General features: G+C 52.8%; 1 protein-coding gene across 1 annotated transcript in view; it reads right to left on the reverse strand.

Annotated features, from left to right (window-relative positions):
* Positions 1-11,421, reverse strand: part of LOC143692503 (uncharacterized) — a 92,807-nt gene extending 81,386 nt beyond the window's left edge. Inside the window, exons 1-2 of the mRNA XM_077172737.1 lie at positions 11,374-11,421; positions 9,960-10,920 (exon numbers count right to left, since the gene is read on the reverse strand). Coding sequence (XP_077028852.1) covers positions 9,960-10,920; positions 11,374-11,421 — 1,009 coding nt within the window. The remainder of the gene's footprint in view (positions 1-9,959; positions 10,921-11,373) is intronic.
* Positions 11,422-21,033: the final 9,612 nt, after the last annotated feature.

Here is a 21,033-nt window from a genome sequence, read left to right on the forward strand (position 1 = left end):
TGAGCTCCCCAAGCTGCTCTCCATCATTTACCATCCGTCCTGGCTCAGCAGGGAGGGCCAAGAGCAGTGGAGGTGCCAGTGTGAGCCCATCCCCAGGAAGGGCTGGAAGGAGGAGCTGGGGAACTCCAGGCCTGTCAGCCTGACCTGGGTGCCTGGCAAGGTTATGGAACAGATCACCTTGAGTGCCATCACAGGGCACCCACAGGATGGCCCAGGGATCAGAGCCAGCCAGCTCAGTGGATTTAGGGGTGGCAGGTCCTGCCTGACCAACCTGGTCTCCTTTTATGCCCAGGTGACCCACCTGTGGATGGGGGAAAGGCTGTGGATGTTGTGTGCCTGGACTCCAGCAGAGCCTTTGACTCTGTCTCTGACAGCATTCCCTGGAAAAGCTGCAGCCCACGGCTTGGGCAGGTTCCCTCCTGGCTGGGAGATTTAAGAGCTGGCTGGAGGCTGGGCCCAGAGAGTGGTGGGGATGGTGCTGCACCCAGCTGGTGCCCAGGCACTGGGGCTGTCCCCAGGGATCTGTGCTGGGCCCAGTCCTGTTTAATATCTTCACTGATGGTCTGGGTGAGGGGATCGACTCCAGCATTCACAAATTGCAGATGGCACCAAGCTGGGTGTGAGTGTGGATCTGCTGGAGGGCAGGACAAGAAGACCCAGCCTTAAGCTGCACCAGGGGAGGCTCAGGCTGGACAATAGGAAGGAGTTCTTCACAGAATGGGTGAGTGGGAACTGGAATGGGCTGGCCAGGGGGGAGGTGGCAGAGTCACTGTCCCTCTGCAGTGGCACTCAGTGGCATGGTCTGGGTAACAAGGCAGTATTAGGGCATTGGTTGGACTTGATGATCCCAAAGGTCTTTTCCAGCCTATTTGATTCTGTCATTCTGTGATGATTGGGACACTCTGGGGCCATTGTGACACTGCAGGGCCTCCTGGAACTAAGAGGACCATGCTGACACCGTGCAGCCCCACAGAACCAGGGGTCCATTGTGGTGCTGTGGGGCCAAATGGAACCAGGGAGTGCCCTGAGACACTCTGGGGCCATTGTGACACTGCAGGGCCTCCTGGAACTAAGAGGACCATGCTGACACCGTGCAGCCCCACAGAACCAGGGGTCCATTGTGGTGCTGTGGGGCCAAATGGAACCAGGGAGTGCCCTGTGACACTCTGGGCCCTCGTGGAACCACAGAGGCCATTGTGACACTGCAGGGCCTCGTGTAACCAAGGGGTTTCACCATTTTGACACTGCAAAACCAAGGGGACCATTGGGAGACTGCAGGGCCCAGTGGAACCAAGGGGCCGTTCTGACACTGCCGGGCCTCATGGCACCAAGGGGACATTGTGACACTGCAGGATCCTGTGTAACCAAGGGGCCACTGTGACACGATGGGGCCTCAAGGGATCTGGAAGAACGTTGTGACACTGTGTGGCCTTGTGGAAACAAGGAGTCCATTGTGACACTGAGGGGACTTGTGGAAGCACAGAGACCAAGGTGACAGTGTGGGACCTCATGTGACCATGGGGCCATTGTGACACCCTGGGGCCCCATGGAACCAAGGGGCCACTGTGAAACTGCAGCACCAATGAGAACATTGTGACACTGTGAAGCCCCATGGAACCAAGGAGTCCATTGTCACATTTTGAGGCCCCATGGAACCAAGGAGACCAGTGTGACAGTGCAGGGCCTGGTGTAACCAAGAGGCCATTGTGACACTGAGGGGTCCCATGGAACCAATGGAACCCCATGGACATCGTCGCAAATGTCACCAAGCTGGATGTGAATGTTGACCTGCTGGAGGGTCAGGGGACTCTGCACAGTGACTTGGGCAGGCTGGATCCAGTGGATGAATCCAACAAGCTGAGGTTTAACAAATCCAAGTGCTAGGCACTGATATTTGGCTCCAGTGCTACAGGCTGGGGACAGAGTGGCTGCAGAGCAGCCAGGCAGAAAGGGACCTGCAGGGACTGATGGACAGCAGGCTGGACATGAGGCAGCAGTGTGCCCAGGTGGCCAAGAAGGCCAATGGCTCCTGGCCTGGATCAGGAATGGTGTGGCCAGCAGGAGCAGAGCTGCTGTGCCAGCACTGATCTGCCCCCAGCTCTGCACACAGACATTGCTGCTGCAGCTCCAGAGAAGGGAACAAAAGCAGTATAGCCGCAGCTGTCTCTATAGAGAGCAGCAGACATGATTTTCTTAGTATTTTCTTGGGGAAGCTTGTGAGAAGATTGGAGAAAAGAGTAAGAAATTATTTTTATTTTTATTTGTTATACTTATTGTGTACACGTAGAATGTGTTTTAGAGATATGTTTATTAAATGGTGATTTCTTATTTAGACAATAGTAATAGTGTTTTAGATTCATTGACCAATTCAGTCAATGCTGTATTGGACTGTTGGTAAGGGGTTAAGTTTCTTAAGAAGTACAATATTATAAGATAATAAAGTGATTGATCAGCCTTTTAGAATCATGGAGTCAATGCTAATTATTACCTGGGTGGCAGCAGCCGACAACAAGGAGAATCTCTGGAGAAAACTTTGCTGGAAGATCCTTTAGTTCCTTTAAAGTCACCAAGAGCGCAGCCCCACATTGACATCGTCTGTGGCGAATGGGAATGTAGGGAGAAACAAAATGAGAAATGGCAAAAACAATGACCTTTCTTTGTGGAAAATATGAGAAAACTAAAACAAAAGAAAAATATTGCCACATAAATAAAAGCCCCCAGCCAAACCAACTCGAAGTATGAAAGATGACTTTTATTACAAGTGATTTGCAGAAATTTCCAGCAGTTTAATGTTTCTGAAAGCATCCAGTCATCAGTCTCCTCACTGCAGCCTTGAGCTCCTGGTTCCTCAGGCTGTAGATGAGCGGGTTCAGGGCTGGAGGCACCACTGAGTACAGAACTGACAGGGACAGATCCAGGGATGGGGAGGACATTGAGGGAGGCTTCAAATAGGCAAACATGAGAGTGCTGAGGAACAGAGAGACCACAGCCAGGTGAGGGAGGCAGGTGGAAAAGGCTTTGTGCCGTCCCTGCTCGGAGGGGATCCTCAGCACAACCCTGAAGATCTGCACATAAGAGAAAACAATGAACACAAAAGAACCAAGTCCTAAAGACGCACTTAAAACAATGAGCCCAAATTCCCTGAGGGAACTGGAGTGTGAGCAGGAGAGCTTGAGGATCGGGGGCACATCACAGAAGAACTGGCCTAGGGCATTGCCATAGCACAGGGGCAGGGAAAATGTATTGGCTGTGTGCACGAGAGCAGTGAGAAAGGAACTGGCCCAGGCAGCTGCTGCCATGTGGGCACAAGCTCTGCTGCCCAGGAGGGTCCCGTAGTGCAGGGGTTTGCAGATGGACACGTAGCGGTCGTAGCACATGATGGTCAGGAGGAAATACTCTGCTGGGATGAAGAACACAAAGAAAAAGAGCTGAGCAGCACATCCAGTGTAGGAAATGTCCCGGGAGTCCCAGAGGGAATTGTGCATGGCTTTGGGGACAGTGGTGCTGATGGAGCCCAGGTCAGCGAGGGCCAGGTTGAGCAGGAAGAAGAACATGGGTGTGTGCAGGTGGTGGCCGCAGGCTACGGCGCTGATGATGAGGCCGTTGCCCAGGAGGACAGCCAGGGAGATGCCCAGCAAGAGGCAGAAGTGCAGGAGCTGCAGCTGCCGCGTGTCTGCCAATGCCAGCAGCAGGAAGTGCCTGGTGGAGCTGCTGTTGGACATTTGCTGTGGTGTCTTGGCATGGGGATCTGTAAGAAAAGTAATCATGGAAGTGTTGGGTTTGGAGAGGACTTGAAATATCCCAGCACAGCCTGGGGGCACTTTCCCCCCACTGCCTGCCCAGGGCTCTGCTGCCTGGAGCTGTCCCTGCCAGCAGCTGCTTCCCTGTGCCCAGGGCTGGGCCCTGCCAGTGCTGCCAGAGCCCAGCCCAGCCCTGGGGGCTCAGCTCTGCCCTGCAGAGCCCTCCCAGCTCAGGCACTGCCCAGGGGCAGCTCTGGCTCTGCAGGCTCTGATGGCAATGTCAGAGGAAACCTGAGGAGGCTGGAAAAGTGACACTGATGCAGCCTCTAAAGGGGCTCTGTTCTGATTTCTGTCTCTGCCTGCTTTATTCAGATCAGAGAGAAATTATTTTTTTTCCACCTGAACTCAGCGATGAATATCTATGTGCAGTTTCCCATACAGGCAACCCAGAGCAGTAAAATAAAAAGCAGGATTTTCCCTTTTATGCAGCCCCTGCCTTGCTGTGCTCCCTGTATAATCTACCTGAAAATGTTCTGCAGTTCAATGCCATGCTGGGAGCAGTCCTGAACAATGCAGCATCCTCCCCACACAAGGAGAACACTTCCAAGCCTCACCAGCTGTCTCCTGCCACCCAGATCTTGTCCCCCAGTGCTGGGAGCAGCTGCCAGGGCTGGCTGAGAGCTGTCCCTGGCAGGCAGCAGAGTCCCTGCCCCAGCACAGCGCCCTGGGCTGCAGGACCCTGCTCTGCAGGACAGCCCTGGGCACCCCTGGCTGCTCTGCACAAGAGACAAGCAGAGAATGTACTCACAGGCTCTGCAGGCATTGGCATGTTCCAGCTTGAGGAGATGGCTCCAGGAGCTGCAGCTGCATTGTCCTGCAGCCAGAGGTTCCTGTGCCAAGGGCTGGCAGTGATTGTGCCCCAGGCACTTCTCAGCCCCTTCCCAGCCCTGCCTGATTGAAGCTCTCTGTGCCTCTGGGCTGTGCCCGGGCTGGCTGCAGGCAGTGCCCCAGCCCTGCTGGGCTGGCACAAGAGCTGCTCATCAAGAGAAATATGCTTTTGAAGCTCTTCTTGGTGACCAGGAGCTGCCTCTGTGCCAGGAGCCCAGCCCAGCTCAGCAGCACAGACACAGCACAAGGACTTTAATCAGCCTCTGGAGCTTTGTGCTCAGGCCCTGAACATCAGTCCCTGAGAGGCAGCTGAAGAAACCTCTCCAGAGCTCCAAGGCAGAATCCAACTCCAAAGTTTCTTGGACTTGTAATGGGTCCCAGAGAGGGACACGACTGAGCAAGTGTCCCCAGGCCCCAGGCAGTGCAGAGAACTGCAGGCAGTGCTGACAGGTGGGGACAAAGAGAAGACAAGTCTTGGTGCCCTGGGCCACAGCAGGGTCTGTGCCAGCAAGGGCTGGGAGGAGACACCTTGTCCTGAGGCCCTGGGGCCTCCTGGCACAGCCCCAGCCAGGCTGGGCACTGTCAGCCCCTTGTGCTGCCCTCAGCATCCCCCCCTAGCCCACATCCCAGTGGCCTCAAGGATCTGCTGCAAGGAGTCCCTGGGGAGCCTTGCTCAGCAATGGCCCTGGGGGCTCCTTCATGCTCCCTGCAGGGACTGCAGCTTTTTCAAAGGACTTTGGCTTTGGCTTTTGCCATGGAGTCTCTGAGAGCTTTGTGCAATCATGGCCTCCAATTATCTGCTGTAATTGGTCCCTGGAGATTCTCTGCCGGTTGCAGCATTGATTGGGACTCATTAATACTTCAGGGTACTTAAGTTTTTTAAGCTACTTCCCCTTTCCCTTTTGATACAGACTCTATGAGAAAGATTGTGCATTTACAGGCTCCAATTATCTGCTTAATGAGTCCCTGGAGAGCCGTTATCAGTAACAACATTCAGTGGGCTCATTAATGCTTCAAGGTACTTGAGTTATTTTAAGGTACTTGGTGTTTCCCTTTTGATACAGACTCTGTGAGAGGTTTGTGCAATCATGGCCCCAATTATCTGCTTTAATTAGTCCCTGGAGAGCTTTGTATTGACACTCGGTGGGGCTCAGTAATGCTTTGAGCTTCTCACATTTTTTAAGGTAGTTTGGAATTTCCTTTCTACATTGAGACTCTGAGAGGTTTTTGGTCAATCCTGGCCTCCAATTCTCTCCTTCAAGGAGTCCATGAGGAGCCTGTGTTGGGGATGGACCTCACTGAGACCCATTCCTGCTTTGAGACACTTTGGGGTTTTCTTGTGAGTTTGACTCCTGGAAAGGTTTGTGCAATCTCCTCTCAGGCCCTGAGGTTCCAGGGCTCAGCTCCAAATGCACCACAGGGCTCATCAGGATGCAGCAAATCCTGACAAACCATGGCTCTGCATTGATTTCCCTCTGCCCTTATGCAGTTTATCAGGAATGTATCTGGAGTGATTTTTGGTTTGCTAATTCGAGATTTCTCAGCCAATGCATCTATTAGTGCAGTGGGATCAGTGTTGGCTAATTACCATTGCACTCACTGGAATATATTTACTTATTTCCTGCTGTGAGATAGGATTAGGAGAAAGGCCAAGTAGGCTCAAAATTTTAAAAGGGTATATAGAAAAGTTTATTACCAGTAAATAGAAGAGTAATAAGAATCGGAATACTTCTCCTCTCCCTACAACATTTTCTTTCTTACTGACAATGCAAGGAGACAAAACCTGAAAGTTTCAGTCAGTTTGCACCATCTAGAACAGTCTTTCTTCAGTTCACTTAGGGAGAGGAGTCTCTCTTTCATGCTATGCAGATTTCTCCATAAGAAAACAGTTCGCTTGTCGCTTTCAATTCCCACGAAGAGCAGCTGCCCAGAAAATCTGCAATCATGAAGTCCCTCCCATTTTTCATAGCTTTTCCCACAGCTGTGTTTTTGGCCATGTCAGCTTATGGGGTATGAGTTTAAAGATGAGCTGTTCAAGAGCAAAGATTCTCTTCATCTATTTCTGAAATCATCTTCCTCTCTGGGAACAGAGATCTTCTTCTTCTCTCCCTGAGGACACAGGGTCTCACCACTCTTCTCTTTCTCTTTTTAAACCTCTGATGGGATAACAGCTACTTCAGCATTTGCTTACTTTACCATGGAGGCCTTTGCTGAACAAGTCATCTCCCATATTTTCAATTAGTTATAGGGAAAAAGAGAGTCTGATATATTAATTACATCCTTCTCCGTAGCTTTACAGGAGGATTTCAGCCCCAAAATCAAGGCATATCCTCATCCTTTCCATCTGGAACTCAACTTGCCCTTCAGTAACCTCGGTGTTTTCATGTTGCTCCTCTGTGTGCCTGCACTTTGTCCTTTTCTCTCACTGGAGGGAGGATGGAAGCACTGAAAGAGTTCATATCTCACCCGGGGCCTGCAGATGGTTCCGTGCCCCCGGCCGGGCTCGGTGCTTGCGGCCGGAGCTGTTTTATGATGGAGGTTTCTGCAGCGGCTGCGCTGGGGCTGTGTCAGGATGGGCCGCGCTGGGGCAGGACCAGGATCTCAGCAGCCAGGCCAGAGCACAGCAGCAGCACGGCCGGGGGCCGATGGCTTCTCCTGCCCCTGCCCGGGGCTTGCGGCTGAAGCCCAAGGGCGGCAGAATCTTGGCCGAGCCGGCCCGGCCCGGGGCTGCTCCTGGGGCCCGGCGGATCCTGGCTGGGCCCGGGCTGGCGGCGGGGCAGGGCTCAGCAGGGCCCAGATGTTCCCAACTGCAGCCATGGCCCGGCCCGGCCTCGGCCCCGCGGCCTCCCCTGCCCTGCCCGGCAGCCGATGGGGCCTGGCGGGGTCCCTGGGAAGGGGCCCGGCCCCACGGCAGGAGCCGCCCGGCCCGGCCTGGCTGAGACGGGACCGGGTCAGCCTTGTTACCTCTGTGCCAGCCAGAAGGGAAAGAGACCCTCCCAGGCTTTCTCATCTTTAACATGTGTCTTCACAGAGGCGTGTACAGTTTCCTTAGTGGTTTAACAGATTGTCAGTTCTCAAAGCTAATTACTGATTGGTTTCTTTGTCAGACACAGATGAAACTGCTAGCAGCTTCTCTTAGGACATCACTTACATGATGCAAAACCACCACAACAGCACAGAGCACAGAGCTCCTTTGTCCATATGTAGTGCTCATGTGCCCAAGTCCTCAAAAACACTTCTTGGGAGATCTCTGGACCCTTTCCAAGGTTTTTTCAACTGAAAGCATTCAACTCAGAGTCTAAGAAAATCACCAGAAGACATGTCCAGCCTGACATGTCTGTCCTTGCTACTGTTGTCTGGAAGCAATCTTTGGATATATGGAATTTGGGAGGCCAAATTCTAATTTTGGCCATGGACCCTGGACATGAAGGTTGGTTCTTTTCCATAGGAAGGAAGGAACAGAGCCCCAGTGTTTGCCAGGCAGACGAGAATGACCACCAGAGGACAAGGCCAGCCAGAAGCGGCAGGTTTTTTTTCTGAGAGAAACCCTTGCATATAGGAAAATTTTTAGAGAGAATACCAATTTTGGCAATGGACATTTACAAAGAGGGACGGTTCTTTTCTATAGCAAGAAAAGCATGGAGCCCCAGTGTTCCAGGAGCTGATGAGAGGCAGCCCTTGACATCCCCACATCAGCCAGACCTTTCAGGTGGCCCCTGGGAGGCCAAGCCAGCCAGGCCTGTTCCATGTTCCCTCAGTTCCATCAGGCCCCACATTGTCCCAATGGTCCCTCGCTTCCCTGAGACCCTGAGGTGCCATAATGCCCCCTTGGTGACAGCAGGCCCTGAAGGGTCCCAATGGTCTCCATGGTTCCATCAGGCCCCACAGAGCCATAATGGTCTCTGGGTTCCATGAAGCCCCGCTGGGTCACCATGGCTCCTTGGTTCCATGGGCTCCAGTGGTGCCACAAGGATCCCCTTGGTTCCATGAGGTCTCCACAGTGTCCCAGTTATCTCCATGGGAAGGGAAGAACCCAGCCCCAGTGTTGCAGGGGCAGCCATCCAGAGGCCAAGGCCACCCAGGCTTGATGGTACTGGCAGATTGTGCCTGGGAGTAACCTTTGGATATCCAGAATTTTGGAGGTGGAATCCCAATTTCAGACATGGACACCTGGAGGATAAGGATGCTTGTTTTCCATTGGAAAGAAACCACGGAACACTGATTCAACAGTGACATTTGGGGATCTATGGGGAGCACTGGGGATCGTTTCTGGACCTTGTGACCCAACAGGAGCTCCTCTAATAAACGCTGCCTGAAGCTCCCACTGTGCCCATCACAGGAACCCATGTGAGTGTCTGGGACATCCCAGCTCTCTGGCAGCCTGGGGACTCCTGGGATGTCACCATGGAATGGCTGTGACTGCCTCTGACCACAGGGCTCTTTACCATCCCCAGAAAGCCCTGGGAGGTCTCCATGGAGCCCCTGTCTCTGTGTGTGACATTCCAGCTCTGGAACAGCCTGGAGACTCTTGGAAAGTCCCCACGGAACCCCTCTGAGGGCCTGTGACAAATCTGATCCTTAGCAGGCAACCATCACCAGCCCCCTGTTGCTATGCTCAGTCCCTTGGCAGCTCCATGGAGACCCCATGCCAGGGGTGGTTGCCATGGCCACCAGGGCTGGCACCAGCTGGGATGCTCGGTTTCCACGGGCCGGGCTTCAGGAATGGGATTCCCCAATTTCCTGCTCCTGCTAAAACTGCACTGCCCTCGCTGCCCTCCCGCCTCCCATGGAAAGCACAAAAGGCAAAGATCCTGGGCTGGGATAAGAACAATTTATTGGGAACTGCAATGAGATAAAGAACAAACAGGAACAAAAACAATATTGATAACAGAAGGGATAAGTAAAACTATTTACAGAGAAAACTACAACATCAACAACTAGTTCTTCCTGGCAATGTATTTCCTCCTGTCTGGAAAGGACACCCTTCTCCTCAGGGAGAGAGAGAGAGAGAGTCCCTTTCCTGCCCCTGGCAATGACCTGAGGTGGGAGTGAATGTAATGACAGGACCATGGCCAGACCCTCATGTTCTCCAATCCCACATCATGTCATTGGGACATGAAAAGGGACAGGACATGAAAAGGGGCAGGAAAAGGTACAGGTGTCTTCCCAGCATGGATCACAGGGAACATGGATCACCAGGGCTCTTCCCAGTGTGGGGTCTCCAATGGGGGATAAAGCTGGAGCAGTGCATGAAGCTCTTCCTGCAGCTGAGGCATGTGCAGGGCTTCTTTTACTGGTGGCTCCGTTGGTGTCTGCTCAAGTGAGAGCTGCTGGTGAAGCTCTTCCCACACTGGGGACACTCGTAGGGCCTCTCCCCAGTGTGGATGCACCGGTGGGTGACGAGGGTGGAGTTGTGCTCGAAGCCCTTCCCGCAGTCGGGGCAGAGGAAGGGCCTCTCATCCGTGTGAATGCGCTGGTGCTGGAGGAGCTGAGAGCTGGTGTGAAACCTCTTCCCACACTCGGGGCACTTGTAGGGCCGCTCCCCAGTGTGGATCATTTGGTGGATGATCATTTGGGTCTTCCTACTAAAGGTCATCCCACATTCCCCACAGTTGTATGGCCTTTCCCCAGTGTGGATCCTCTGGTGGCAGATCAAGAGAGACTTCTGCCTAAAGATCTTCCCACATTCCCCACACTCATAGGGCCGTTCCCTGGTGTGGGTCTTGTGGTGGGAGATCAGGTTAGAGTTCTGGCGGAAGCTCATCCCACATTCCCCACACTTGTAGGGCTTCTCCCCGGTGTGGATCCGCTGGTGCCTGATGAGGTGGGAGTTGCGCTTGAAGCCCATCCCACAGTCAGGGCAGCGGAAGGGCCTCTCATCCGTGTGGATCCGCTCATGCAGGAGGAGATCAGAGCTGGTGTAAAACCTCTTCTGACACTGGGGACACTCGTAGGGCCTCTCCCTCTCCCCAGCGTGGATGCGCTGGTGGGTGATGAGGGTGGAGTTGCGCTTGAAGCCCTTCCCACAGTCAGGGCAGCGGAAGGGCCTCTCCTCTGTGTGAATCTGCTGGTGCTGGAGGAGACTGGAGCTGGTCTGAAACCTCTTCTGACACTGGGGACACTCATAGGGCCTCTCCCCAGTGTGGATGCGTTGGTGGATGATGAGGGCAGAGCTGCAGCTGAAGCCCTTCCCACACTCCCCACACTCGTAGGGCCATTCCCCAGTGTGGATCATCTGGTGGCTGATCAGGGTGCTGCTCTGCCTGAAGCTCTTCCCACACTCCAAGCACTTCTGGGGCTTTTTCCCATCATGAAGCTGCTCATGGGCCACCAGCTCCGAGCTCTGGCTGAAGCTCTGTCCACCTTCCTGCCTCAGGGTGGGTCTTTCCTCCTCAGAGCACCCTGGGCTGGGTTTGGAGCCCCTTCTCCTGTGGGATCTCTGGGACTTGTCCTCCACATTGGAATTCTGCACTGTGGAGCCACTCGAATTGGCCTCTTCCATGAGGTTCCGCCACAGGGATTTGCCCTCCCTGGTCTCCATCCTCAGCTTCTTCCCAGGGGGAGGAAGGACAAGGAGAGGATGGGATTTGCCTCCGTGCCACAGGGAAGGGGAAGGAGATCCCCCCAGTGCATCCCCGGCAGGACGGGGTTGGCAGCAGGGTTGTCCTGCAGCCGGGGGCTGTGCTGGGCTGGGAGATGGAGCAGGAGAGAGGGGGAAAGGGGCATTGACTTCCTCCTCACCTGCCTGGGTGTTCTGGGATTCCTTCATCTTCCTCAGAGCCTCCTCCTCCATCTGGCCAAGTTTAAGGGATGGAAAATCCTGTTTTGAGAAGAAAACAAGGGATAAGTACATTGAATTTTGTACTTGTTTGAAGGCAAACCTGGGGAGGGTCTAAACCAGGATTACAATTTAATAAGAAAATGAAGATCGAGGCAATGATGCAGAAACACTGCCTTAAACTGACAGAGTCTGGATATAACCTGACACCCTGTTGCTGCTCAGGGTGGTGGCTGCAGTCCCATTCAATGGTGGCTGCAGTCCTGTTGGAGTGATGAACGTGATTCTGTCCAAGCAGTGATCCTGTAGAAGGGTCTGGTCTTCCTCTGAAGGTCCAGGGGTGGTTCTGGAGCTCTTGTCCTCTGGGAATCCAGTAGGCAAGCTGCTCCTGGTGTTGCAAGGCTCACCTTATATGCAGGTAGGAATGCTTGGATCCTCCCCCTGGGCGGAGCATCCCACAATGGGAGGATGGAATTTGATCAGTCCTGCAGTGACACTCAATGGCCCATTCCCAGAAGATATCTCCCCTGGAGGGCGTTATCAGGGCTGAGTCATGGGAGATAAAGAACACTGCCCCACCTGTTTATAGCAGTTGATGAAGATGGGGATTGAAAACATGCATTTGGTTCCATCTTACATTGCAGCCTGAAACAGTGGGGTAATCCCTGCTCAGGGGGTGAACACCACCCCCCTTACCCAAACTGGCTCAGGTGTAAAACCCCCACCCCGGGAAGGCCACACACACAGGGGACAATGTCACACTTGCCCTGCCCCAGGGCAAATGGCATCTCTCTAATATTTTCTTAACCAGATTGCAAAATTATTTTGGCACAGTGAGTTCAGGGCACTGTTCTTTGACCCCAGTTGCCTTTGACAACAGCATGGTTCCCTCCTCTGAGGAGGTTGTGGGTCTCTCTGGAGGAACTCTTGGAAACTTGGATGCAGCTTCGTCTGAGCGACCTATGGGAGAACTGATGAGGAAAATGGCTCTTGTGGGACTGGAGTGTAAAGAAAATATTTTGTTGTCCCTCCTTGAAAAGTTTGTTAAAATCACTGGAGGAAATGGAGCAAAAGATACCAGCAAGACTGACAAGGTTCATTCACCACATGGTGAGGAACACAAGGCTGCTAAAAGTCCCACAAGAAGCCCAGCTCAAGTAGCTAAATTCCCAAATAACTACTGAATTCCCAGGCTTGGGTTTTTTCCAAATGTGAGAATCATTATTCTCTTCATCCCTGTCACCTTTGTGACAGCTACACAGAGCTTTCCCTTCCTTTAATAATATCTGTATTGGGCCGAATTTGCACTTTTCATTAATTGTAACCTGCCAGGAGCTGAGCTGGAGCTGTGCAGGAACCAAGGAAACTTGGAATTGCCCGAGAATTGCTTCTATTGTCAGCCGGTGCTGCGGCGGCCGTGGGGCAGAGGGGTGGGAAAGGGGGTCCAGGGTGGCAGTGGAGGAAATGCCGGGCCCGGGGGCTGAGCACAGGGCTGAGCACACAGAGATGGTTTTGTTCTTGCTGAGCTCGCACTGAGCCAAGGCCTGTCCTGCCCCTCATTCGGCCACGCTGGGGAGGGGCTGAGGCTGTGGGGGAGCTTGGGAGGGGACACAGCCAGGACAGGAGATCCCAGCTGACCCCAGGGATAGCCCAGACCATAGGACATCATGATCAGTGCATGAAGTGTGGGGAACAAGGAGGAAGGGGGCACATTTGCAGTGAAGGGTTTTGTCTCCCCAGGTAACACTTAGGCAGGATTGGGCCCTGTTTTGCCAGTGGGCAGGGCCCGCACCAAAGACACAGACACCAACTTAACTTAAGGAACAGTGTAATTTAGATAATGCAAATTTGCAAAAAATTACCAAAGTATTAGATAGGCAAAGCAAATAATCATTAGTAAATAATTCCGAAAGAGAAGATGTTGAAATGAGTATCACACAACTGTCCATTTCTGGCTGCAGGCTCTGGAGATTCTATCTCTGCCTTCAATCAGGGTTGCATTCCCTAAAGAATCCTGGTACCAAATCCTGCTTTCCAAGGCTGGAACAGTGTCTCAGGTTTAGCTGGGTGTGTATTCAATTACCCTCTGTTAAAGCTGGGGCAATTATCATCTGTTAATTGAGCAGTTTACTTTATCTCTTCCACATGAATCCTCCCTCCAGGGAGATATCTTCTGTTAATGGGCCATTGAGTGTCACTGATAAAAATTCCATCATCCCATTGTGAGAAGATCTGCCCAGAGGGAGGAGCCAAGCATTCCTACCTGGATATAATCTGAGAATGTGAACATCAGAGACAGCCTTCTCCCACAAGATTCCCAGAAGAGCAGCTTTCAGCTCCACTGGATCCCAGAGGAAGACCGGGCCAATGGACGCCACAACTGGACCTTCAGAGGAAAACTCCACCCTTCCACAGGATCACTGCTCCAACAGAGCCACACCTGTCCCTGCAGGAGCACTGCAGCCACCATTTAACAGGAGTGCTACCAACACTCTGACCCACAGGGTGTCAGGTCATATTCTTACTCTGTAAGTAGTTTTTAGTACTACTGCATTTGTATTTTTAATTTTCCTTCTGAAGAACTGTTATTCCTATTTCCATAGACTTTGCTTGACAGCCTCTTGTTTTGAAAATTATAATTCCAAGTGAAGGGATTAACATTTTCCATTTCAAGGGAGTCTCCTGCCTTCCTTAGCAGACACCTGTCTTTTAAAACTGACACAATGCCCTGGGACACCCAGGCAGGTGAGGATGAAGTCAGTGCCCCTTTCCCCCTCTCTCCTGCTCCATCTCCCAGCCCAGCATGGCTTTCTCTGTCACTGACCAGACTCTCATATCCACAGAAAAATACCACCAAGGACCTCCAGGCTTTGTAATCTCCTTCTGTGAGAGGAGCCTTGGAGCAGCTGGCTCCAATCCCAGCCTCAGACTTTTACAGATTTCATGGGTAAAGAATTATCAAGGTGAAATTTAACCTTTAGCATTTGTCCCACAGGATTAAGGATGAAAAAGCATATATATTTATAAAAAATTTCTATTATCTCTTATGGTAACAATTAGACAAAATTATCTTATCTTAATCAGAAATATTTAGTCCAAGGTATAGGAGCTGTACCATATTATATTATATAATATTCATTTATAGAAAGCACTCAGAAGGGATTTCAAAGCAATTTTATTAAAGGAAAAGAAGCTGTTTTTAAGGAGAGATTGATGTCACTCCCACAGACCAATGACCATGGGCAAATCCCTTTGGCTCAGCCTGGAGCAGTGACCTTGAGGGGTGTCCCGACTGCAGGGAGGAATCTCCACACCCCCCAGGAAGGGAAATGTCAGGGGATGCTGCCTTTAAAATTTGGGATGGGGCTTTTCTAGTCTGAGGTGTTGCCCTGTCAGTCAGGTGTGCCCAGGCTGGGCCAGCTCAGCAGCTCTGCAGAAGCTCTCAGTGGTGTCACTTGGTTGTTCCTTTCTCTGGGGATTTTCCAGTGCTGTCACAGCTTCAGCTCCCTCTGAGGATGTTGAACTTTGGGATGGAGGAGTCAGGCTGGATTCTGCATTATTCACCCCAAAAGCACCATGACCCCAACCCCTCTTCATTTCCCACTGGGGCCTTTGCAAACAGGCCCTTGCTGGAGTTGTTGGAGGCCATTGCAGGCAGAGCCTCCTGTTCCAGCAGGAACTGCCTTTCCTGTGCCATCAGCAGGGCAGGTCCCGCTGCAGGAAAAGCCCCAGGCCAGCCCCAGCACAGGGAAGGCCTCGGGCACAAGGGCAGAGTGCCGTGCTGGGAGCTGTGCCAGGGAGAGCCTGAGGCACCAAAGGCACCTTGGCAGCAGCAGCTGCTTGCAGGCCATGGCCAGAAGCCTCCCTTGGCAGCCCGGCCTGGTGGCCACCACTGCAGAGCTGCTGCCTCAGGGCTCATTCCTGGCTGGCCTCTGAAAAGCCACTTCTGCCCCAGGAGCCTGACTGGGAAGCCATTGGCCCCAGCACCTTGGGGACAAGATATCAATGACAAAACTCTTCATGCCAGCAGAGCCAAGGCAGGGGCAGAGGAAAGGGCAGAGCCAGGCCCAGGGGACAGGGCTGCCATGGTGATGGCTGTGAGGTCACTTCCCCTTCAGCAGCCTGGCTGCCCTCAGCAGACATTCTGGCCAGAAGCGTTGTGAGGGCACCCAGCACAACAGAGAACCCACACGACAGGAATTCTGTCCTTGGGGATAAGAGGGTTTCACTGGGTCAGGTTGCACAATGCTCCTGCTCTTGGACAATTCCTGGGATGGGAAATCCACTTCTCTGGAAAAACAGCTGCAGTTTTGTGCCACTCTCATCCTTGAAAAATATTTTCTCTTCTAACAAATGTAAATTCTCCCTCATTCAGTTTAAAGGTATTGACCCTTTTATCACTGCAAGATTTGGGAGAAAATAACTTTGATCTCTATTTTTCCATTTTCACAGACCTTGGAGAGGACGAAAAAACTCGCAATGTGAGGTTTGGAGGCCTCATCACAAAATCAGGAGGTAGAGGCTGAGGGCTCCGTGCTCAGTGGTATGGAGACTGAGGACAGAACTGGAATAGCCTGGGAGGGATGGAAGGGTGGTTTCAGAGAGGCTGGAGCTTTTCTTCCTAGAGCATATAAGCATGAGAAGGAAATAATGGCAGCAAGGGCAGCTGGGGAGGCCCAGAGTGGACACCAGGAGAAAGGAATTTCCCTGCCAGGGCAGGGCTGTGGTGCAGCACGTCGCCCAGCAGGAGCCTGGAGCAGCCCAAGGCTTTGTGTGGGCAGGCAGAGGCAGGCAGGAGGCAGAGCTGTCAGCAAAGGAAGGGCCCAGCCAGGTGGGGCAGCCGGGGGATGCCCACAGCCTGCAGGGACAGAGGCGCAGGTTTGCTCAGCACCAGAGACACCTTTGCCTTGCTTGTCCCCACCTGTCATCACTGCCACCAGTGTTCTGCTCTACCTGGAACCTGGGGACACTTTCTCAGTCCTGTCCCTCAGAAGGATCTATTTAAAGTATGAGAAACTTCAGTGTTTCATCCTCATTTTGAGTGCCTGAGAAGTTCTTTGAGCACATTCTGAGGGACTGAGTCTGATGCAAGGAGCACCAAAGCCCCAGAGGGTCATTACAATCCTTGTGCTGTGTCTGTGCTGCTGAGCTGGGCCGGGCTCCTGGCCCAGAGGCAGCTCCTGGCAAGGGCAGCAGAGCTGCAGAGAGACAGCTCTGGCCAGGAGCAGCTCCTGTGCACAGCCCAGCAGGGCTGGGGCACTGCCAGGGCCCCTCAGGGACACCAGCAGGGCACAGACAGAGCTCCCAGGGGCTCAGCACTGGCAGGGGCTGTGGCATGTCCCAGAGGGGGCTGTGTCACAGCAGCTCCTCTGTGGCTGTGTCATGGAGGCACAGAGCATCTGTGATGTCAGCAAGGGGCTGTGTGACAGCACAGAGTGGGCTGTGTGAGGTCACAGATTGGGCTGTGACATCACTGTGTTTGTTTTGTGAGGTCATTGTGGTGACTGAGCATCATAGAGGGGACTGTGTGACATCACAGAGCAGATTGTTACATCAAGGCGTGGCTGTATGACATCATAGAGCTGGCTGTGAGGTCAAAGTGTGTGCTATGACCTTACAGAGTGGCAGTATGACATCACAGAGAGGGTTTTGTGTCATCACTGAGGGGGTTGTGACATCACACAGCTGTCTGTGACATCATAGTGTGAGGCCATAGAGCAGATCTTGCCATCATTGAGTGTGGCTCAGTGACATGAGGGAGTGGGTTGTGACATCACTGGCTGGCTGTGTAATATCATAGAGCAGACTGTGACATCACAGAGACTTCTGTGACATCATACAGCAGCTGTATCACATCATAGGGTGACATCTCATAGTTGGCTGTGTGACATCACAGGGGGCTGTGTAACATCACAGGGGCTGTGTGACATCACAGGGGCTGTGTGACATCACGGGGCTGTGTGAGGTCCCTGGGGAGGTCACTCTGCCCCAGCCCCCCTCACAGTTCCCCCCAGAGCAGTCCAACCCTGCTCGTGCACAGCGGGCTCCCCTGTCCCCCCGGGTCCCCCCGCCCCCGGCGCCGCAGCCTCCCCCAGAGGATGTTCCACGAGATCGACCCCAGAGCCTGACACGGGGACGGGGGCCGGGGCCCTGGGGGTGGCACAGGGGGACAGGGACCCCCCGGCAGCGTCCCCGTGTGCCCCCGGGCCAGAGCCTGGGCCAGGGCTCCTTCACCCTGCTACCAACGAGGCCTTGAGAGCGCTGAAAAAATCCCCAGCAAGGGAGCAGGAAAAACCAGATTGAATATTAAGGGACAGCAGCACAAAGTTCCTTGGCAAGAGTCACTCTGCTCCTGACTGGACACTTCAGGCACACCAAGAAAACAAAGCAACGACAAAACCAAACCAAATCCAGGCAATCAAACCAGAAATGAACTGAGAACTGTCCCTGTGTGTGTGTGTGTGTGACACAAGGACAGTGAGAACAAGGATGAAAGGGTTACGGCCCAAAAGCTTAACAGAGCTCAAACTTAACAGGACTTAAGTTACACCTTAACCTTAACTGATACCATCAATTTAACAATTTAGCAAAATAACAGGACTTAACACTATTTAACCTAACTTAAAACATATGACTTAGCAATTTAACAGAGGAATAACATTTAATATTCAACTTAGTTAATAAATTAAATTAAACTTAATACCTTAGCAACAGAACAACTCTTAGAAGCATTTAACTTCACTTAGACCTCATCACACACCCTTACTTACAGGCCTGACTGACTCAGCTGACCTAGGCACTCAAACCCCTCAGAGAGCTGCATTTCTGCCACAGCAGAAATTTCCCCAGCATTTTCCCCAGCATTTCTGCATTTCCCCAGCACAGGCACTCCTGTGTGCACACAGACACAAAGAGTCAGTGCAAGGCACCTGGGAGAAATTCCCCTGAGGGCAGGAAATGCTCCCTGTGCATCCTTTGGCATCTCCCCAGCGGGTGAAGGGTTGAGCCTGGAGGAGTGGGGGGATCGGCCCAGGCTCCGTCGCTGTTGGGGATCCCTGAGTGCAGCAAACGGGAGAGTTCCCGGCTGGGAGAGGCCCCACTCAGAGGGAGTCGCTGGCCCAGGAGAGCTCCAAGGGCTCCTTTTGGAGCGCTGTTTGCAGGGCCCCAAGAGAGGGGCTTCAGTCCCAGCAATGGTTCATCCTGGCCACACTTGGCACCAACAGCTTTCTTTGGCAGTGTGAGAACAGGGATGTTGTGCCACTGAGGGAACAAAAGCAGTTCCCAGGGCTGCTCCTCCAGAAAGCAGGAGCTGGTTGGGCAGCAGCAGTGCCTGGAGCAGACAGTGTTTGTGATGAGCTGCAGAGGAGCTGAGCCCAGGGGCTGTTGGCCAAGGCCGAGCCCCAAGGAGCATTTCTCAGCTGGCAGGGCGGCTTGAGAAGGGGAGGGGGGAATGCAGCAGCACAGGGCCCATGGAACCAAGGGAGCATTGTGACACTGTGGGGCCCTGTGAGACCAAGGGATCATTATGACACTGTGGGGCCCTGTGACACCAAGGGACCATTGTGACAGTGCGGAGCCCCATGGGTCCAAGGCGCCATTGGGACACTATGGGGCACCATGAAACCAAAAGAACATGGAACAGGTCTGGCTGGCTTGGCCTCCCAGCTTGACTGGTCCAGCTGACATTGGCATGTTGAGGGTCACTTCTCCTCTGCTGCTGAAACACTGGGGCTCTGTGCTTTCATGCCTATGGAAAAGAACTGTTCTTCTTGTCCCAGTGCCCATGGCCAGAATTGAATCCCACCTCCAACATTCCCTGTTGAGACAGACTGGAGGAGATTGTTGGCTCAAAACATTTCATGTGTGGGGGAGGAAGGGGCAGGTCCAGCCTTGCCCTGCCCTGGAACCCCAGCCCTGCCCTGCCCTGGAAACCCAATCCCCCCAGAGCCTCTATCCCAGCCCAGCAGTGGCTGCCAGTCCCTGGCACAGCACAGGCAATGCTCCACAGCCACCTCTGCAGCCCCAGCCCAGCTCCTGAGGGACCAAATGAGCCCAAGCCCCACCTGGGGGAAGGGCCCAGGGAGACCAAGGGGTATTGAAGGCTGACCACAAGGCAAGCACACATCTTGACCCTGCATCCTCTTGGAATTTCCATCTGAACACTGCTGGAATCCAGGAGTTGGTAGCTGTGTGTGTGCTTCTCTATATCACATTTTTCTCTCTTCCTGTGTCTTCTTCTATTTTTGTCCCCTTGCAAATTTTGGTTAACTTAAAATTGAGCAAGCTACAAGTTTGTGAAGTTGAATGGGCCAAGTTAATGCTTTGAGAAGTGTTTTGTGTTGATTGAATGTTGTATTAAACCTTTTGCCAAAGTTTCTCTGATTTTCTAAATTTGCCAATAAAGGCTGTTTTGTTGCTTGGAGCTCCTGACAATCCCTTGTTGGTATTTCTCCAGCACATCCAACTCAGAGGACACAAAAACCTGTAAATTCCTTTTAAATGTCACATTGAGAGAGTTGTTTGGAGGATGAGAGTCAGGGCTTGTGTGTCCTGCTTGGCCCAGCCCAGGCAGGGCTTTCCCAGCCACATTCCACACTCCATTGCCCAGCTGGAGCCGCTGGTGCCTCTGAGTTGTGCTGCCCCAGCCCCAGGGACGCTCTCCTTGTCTGCCCATTCCCCCACGGTCTCTGGGCAGGGATGGCCTCACTGGGGGCTGCTGACATCCTCAGCAACTTGGAGGCTGCTGCTGAATTTCCCTGCTCCAGAGGCTTGTTCAGCCTTCAGCTCTTCAGTGCAGGAATTCAGTGTCCCAGGGCTCATGAACATTGAGAACACCTGCACAAGCCAAGCCTCTGGGAATCATTTGATTTTAATTTTCAAATCCTTTGTGGTTAAGTAGATCTCAGTAGTGTATTCAAACTGAATACATGATATTTAAAAAGACAGCAAGAAAAGATTTTTTAGGTCCTGTTTAGTTTTGTTTTCCTGTTAATTCATTGATATGTGCAATCTCCAATTGACACTGAATCCAGGTACCTCCTCATGCAGTTTGAATGGATATGAAAATCAAGACTCTTCATGGCTGACAATCAATCAGACTCTGTCCCTACCCCCACCCCACCATTTCCCCCATCCAAGCCCTGGCACTCAGAGCAGCCTTGTGCAAATCTGAGCTCCCTCCAGCCCAGGCTGCACCTGCAGCTTTCAGCTCCTTGGCTCCAACTCCCACCTGCTTTCCTTGCAGAAGGAGCTGCCCGAGACACAGAGGGATGTTCATTTCTTGTCAGCCAACAAAGGCAAGGGAAGGCACAGCTCCATCAAATGCCAAAGTCATTCTTCTCCCTGGCGGTGCCCTGCCCCTGATCCCCACAGCCTATCCTGGTTCCTTCATCCCTGCATTGCCAGGGACTCTCTGGGACAAGGGAGCTCTGCTCTGGGGATGGAGGGAGGTCCAAGTGCAGCCCCTGCTGTGGGAACCACAGCTCATCAGGTTTGTGTCCTTTGGGGGCCAGGAACTGGTGAGACTCAGAGTAACAGAAAGTTTCTCCTCATGGCCTAGAGATCACAGTTGAACTGGACACAATTTATTAACACTCACGCTCTTCCCTGAGCTAAGTGCAATGTCCC

The sequence above is a fragment of the Agelaius phoeniceus genome (assembly GCF_051311805.1).
Source record: "Agelaius phoeniceus isolate bAgePho1 chromosome W unlocalized genomic scaffold, bAgePho1.hap1 SUPER_W_unloc_1, whole genome shotgun sequence".
Classification (NCBI taxonomy): Eukaryota; Metazoa; Chordata; class Aves; order Passeriformes; family Icteridae; genus Agelaius; species Agelaius phoeniceus.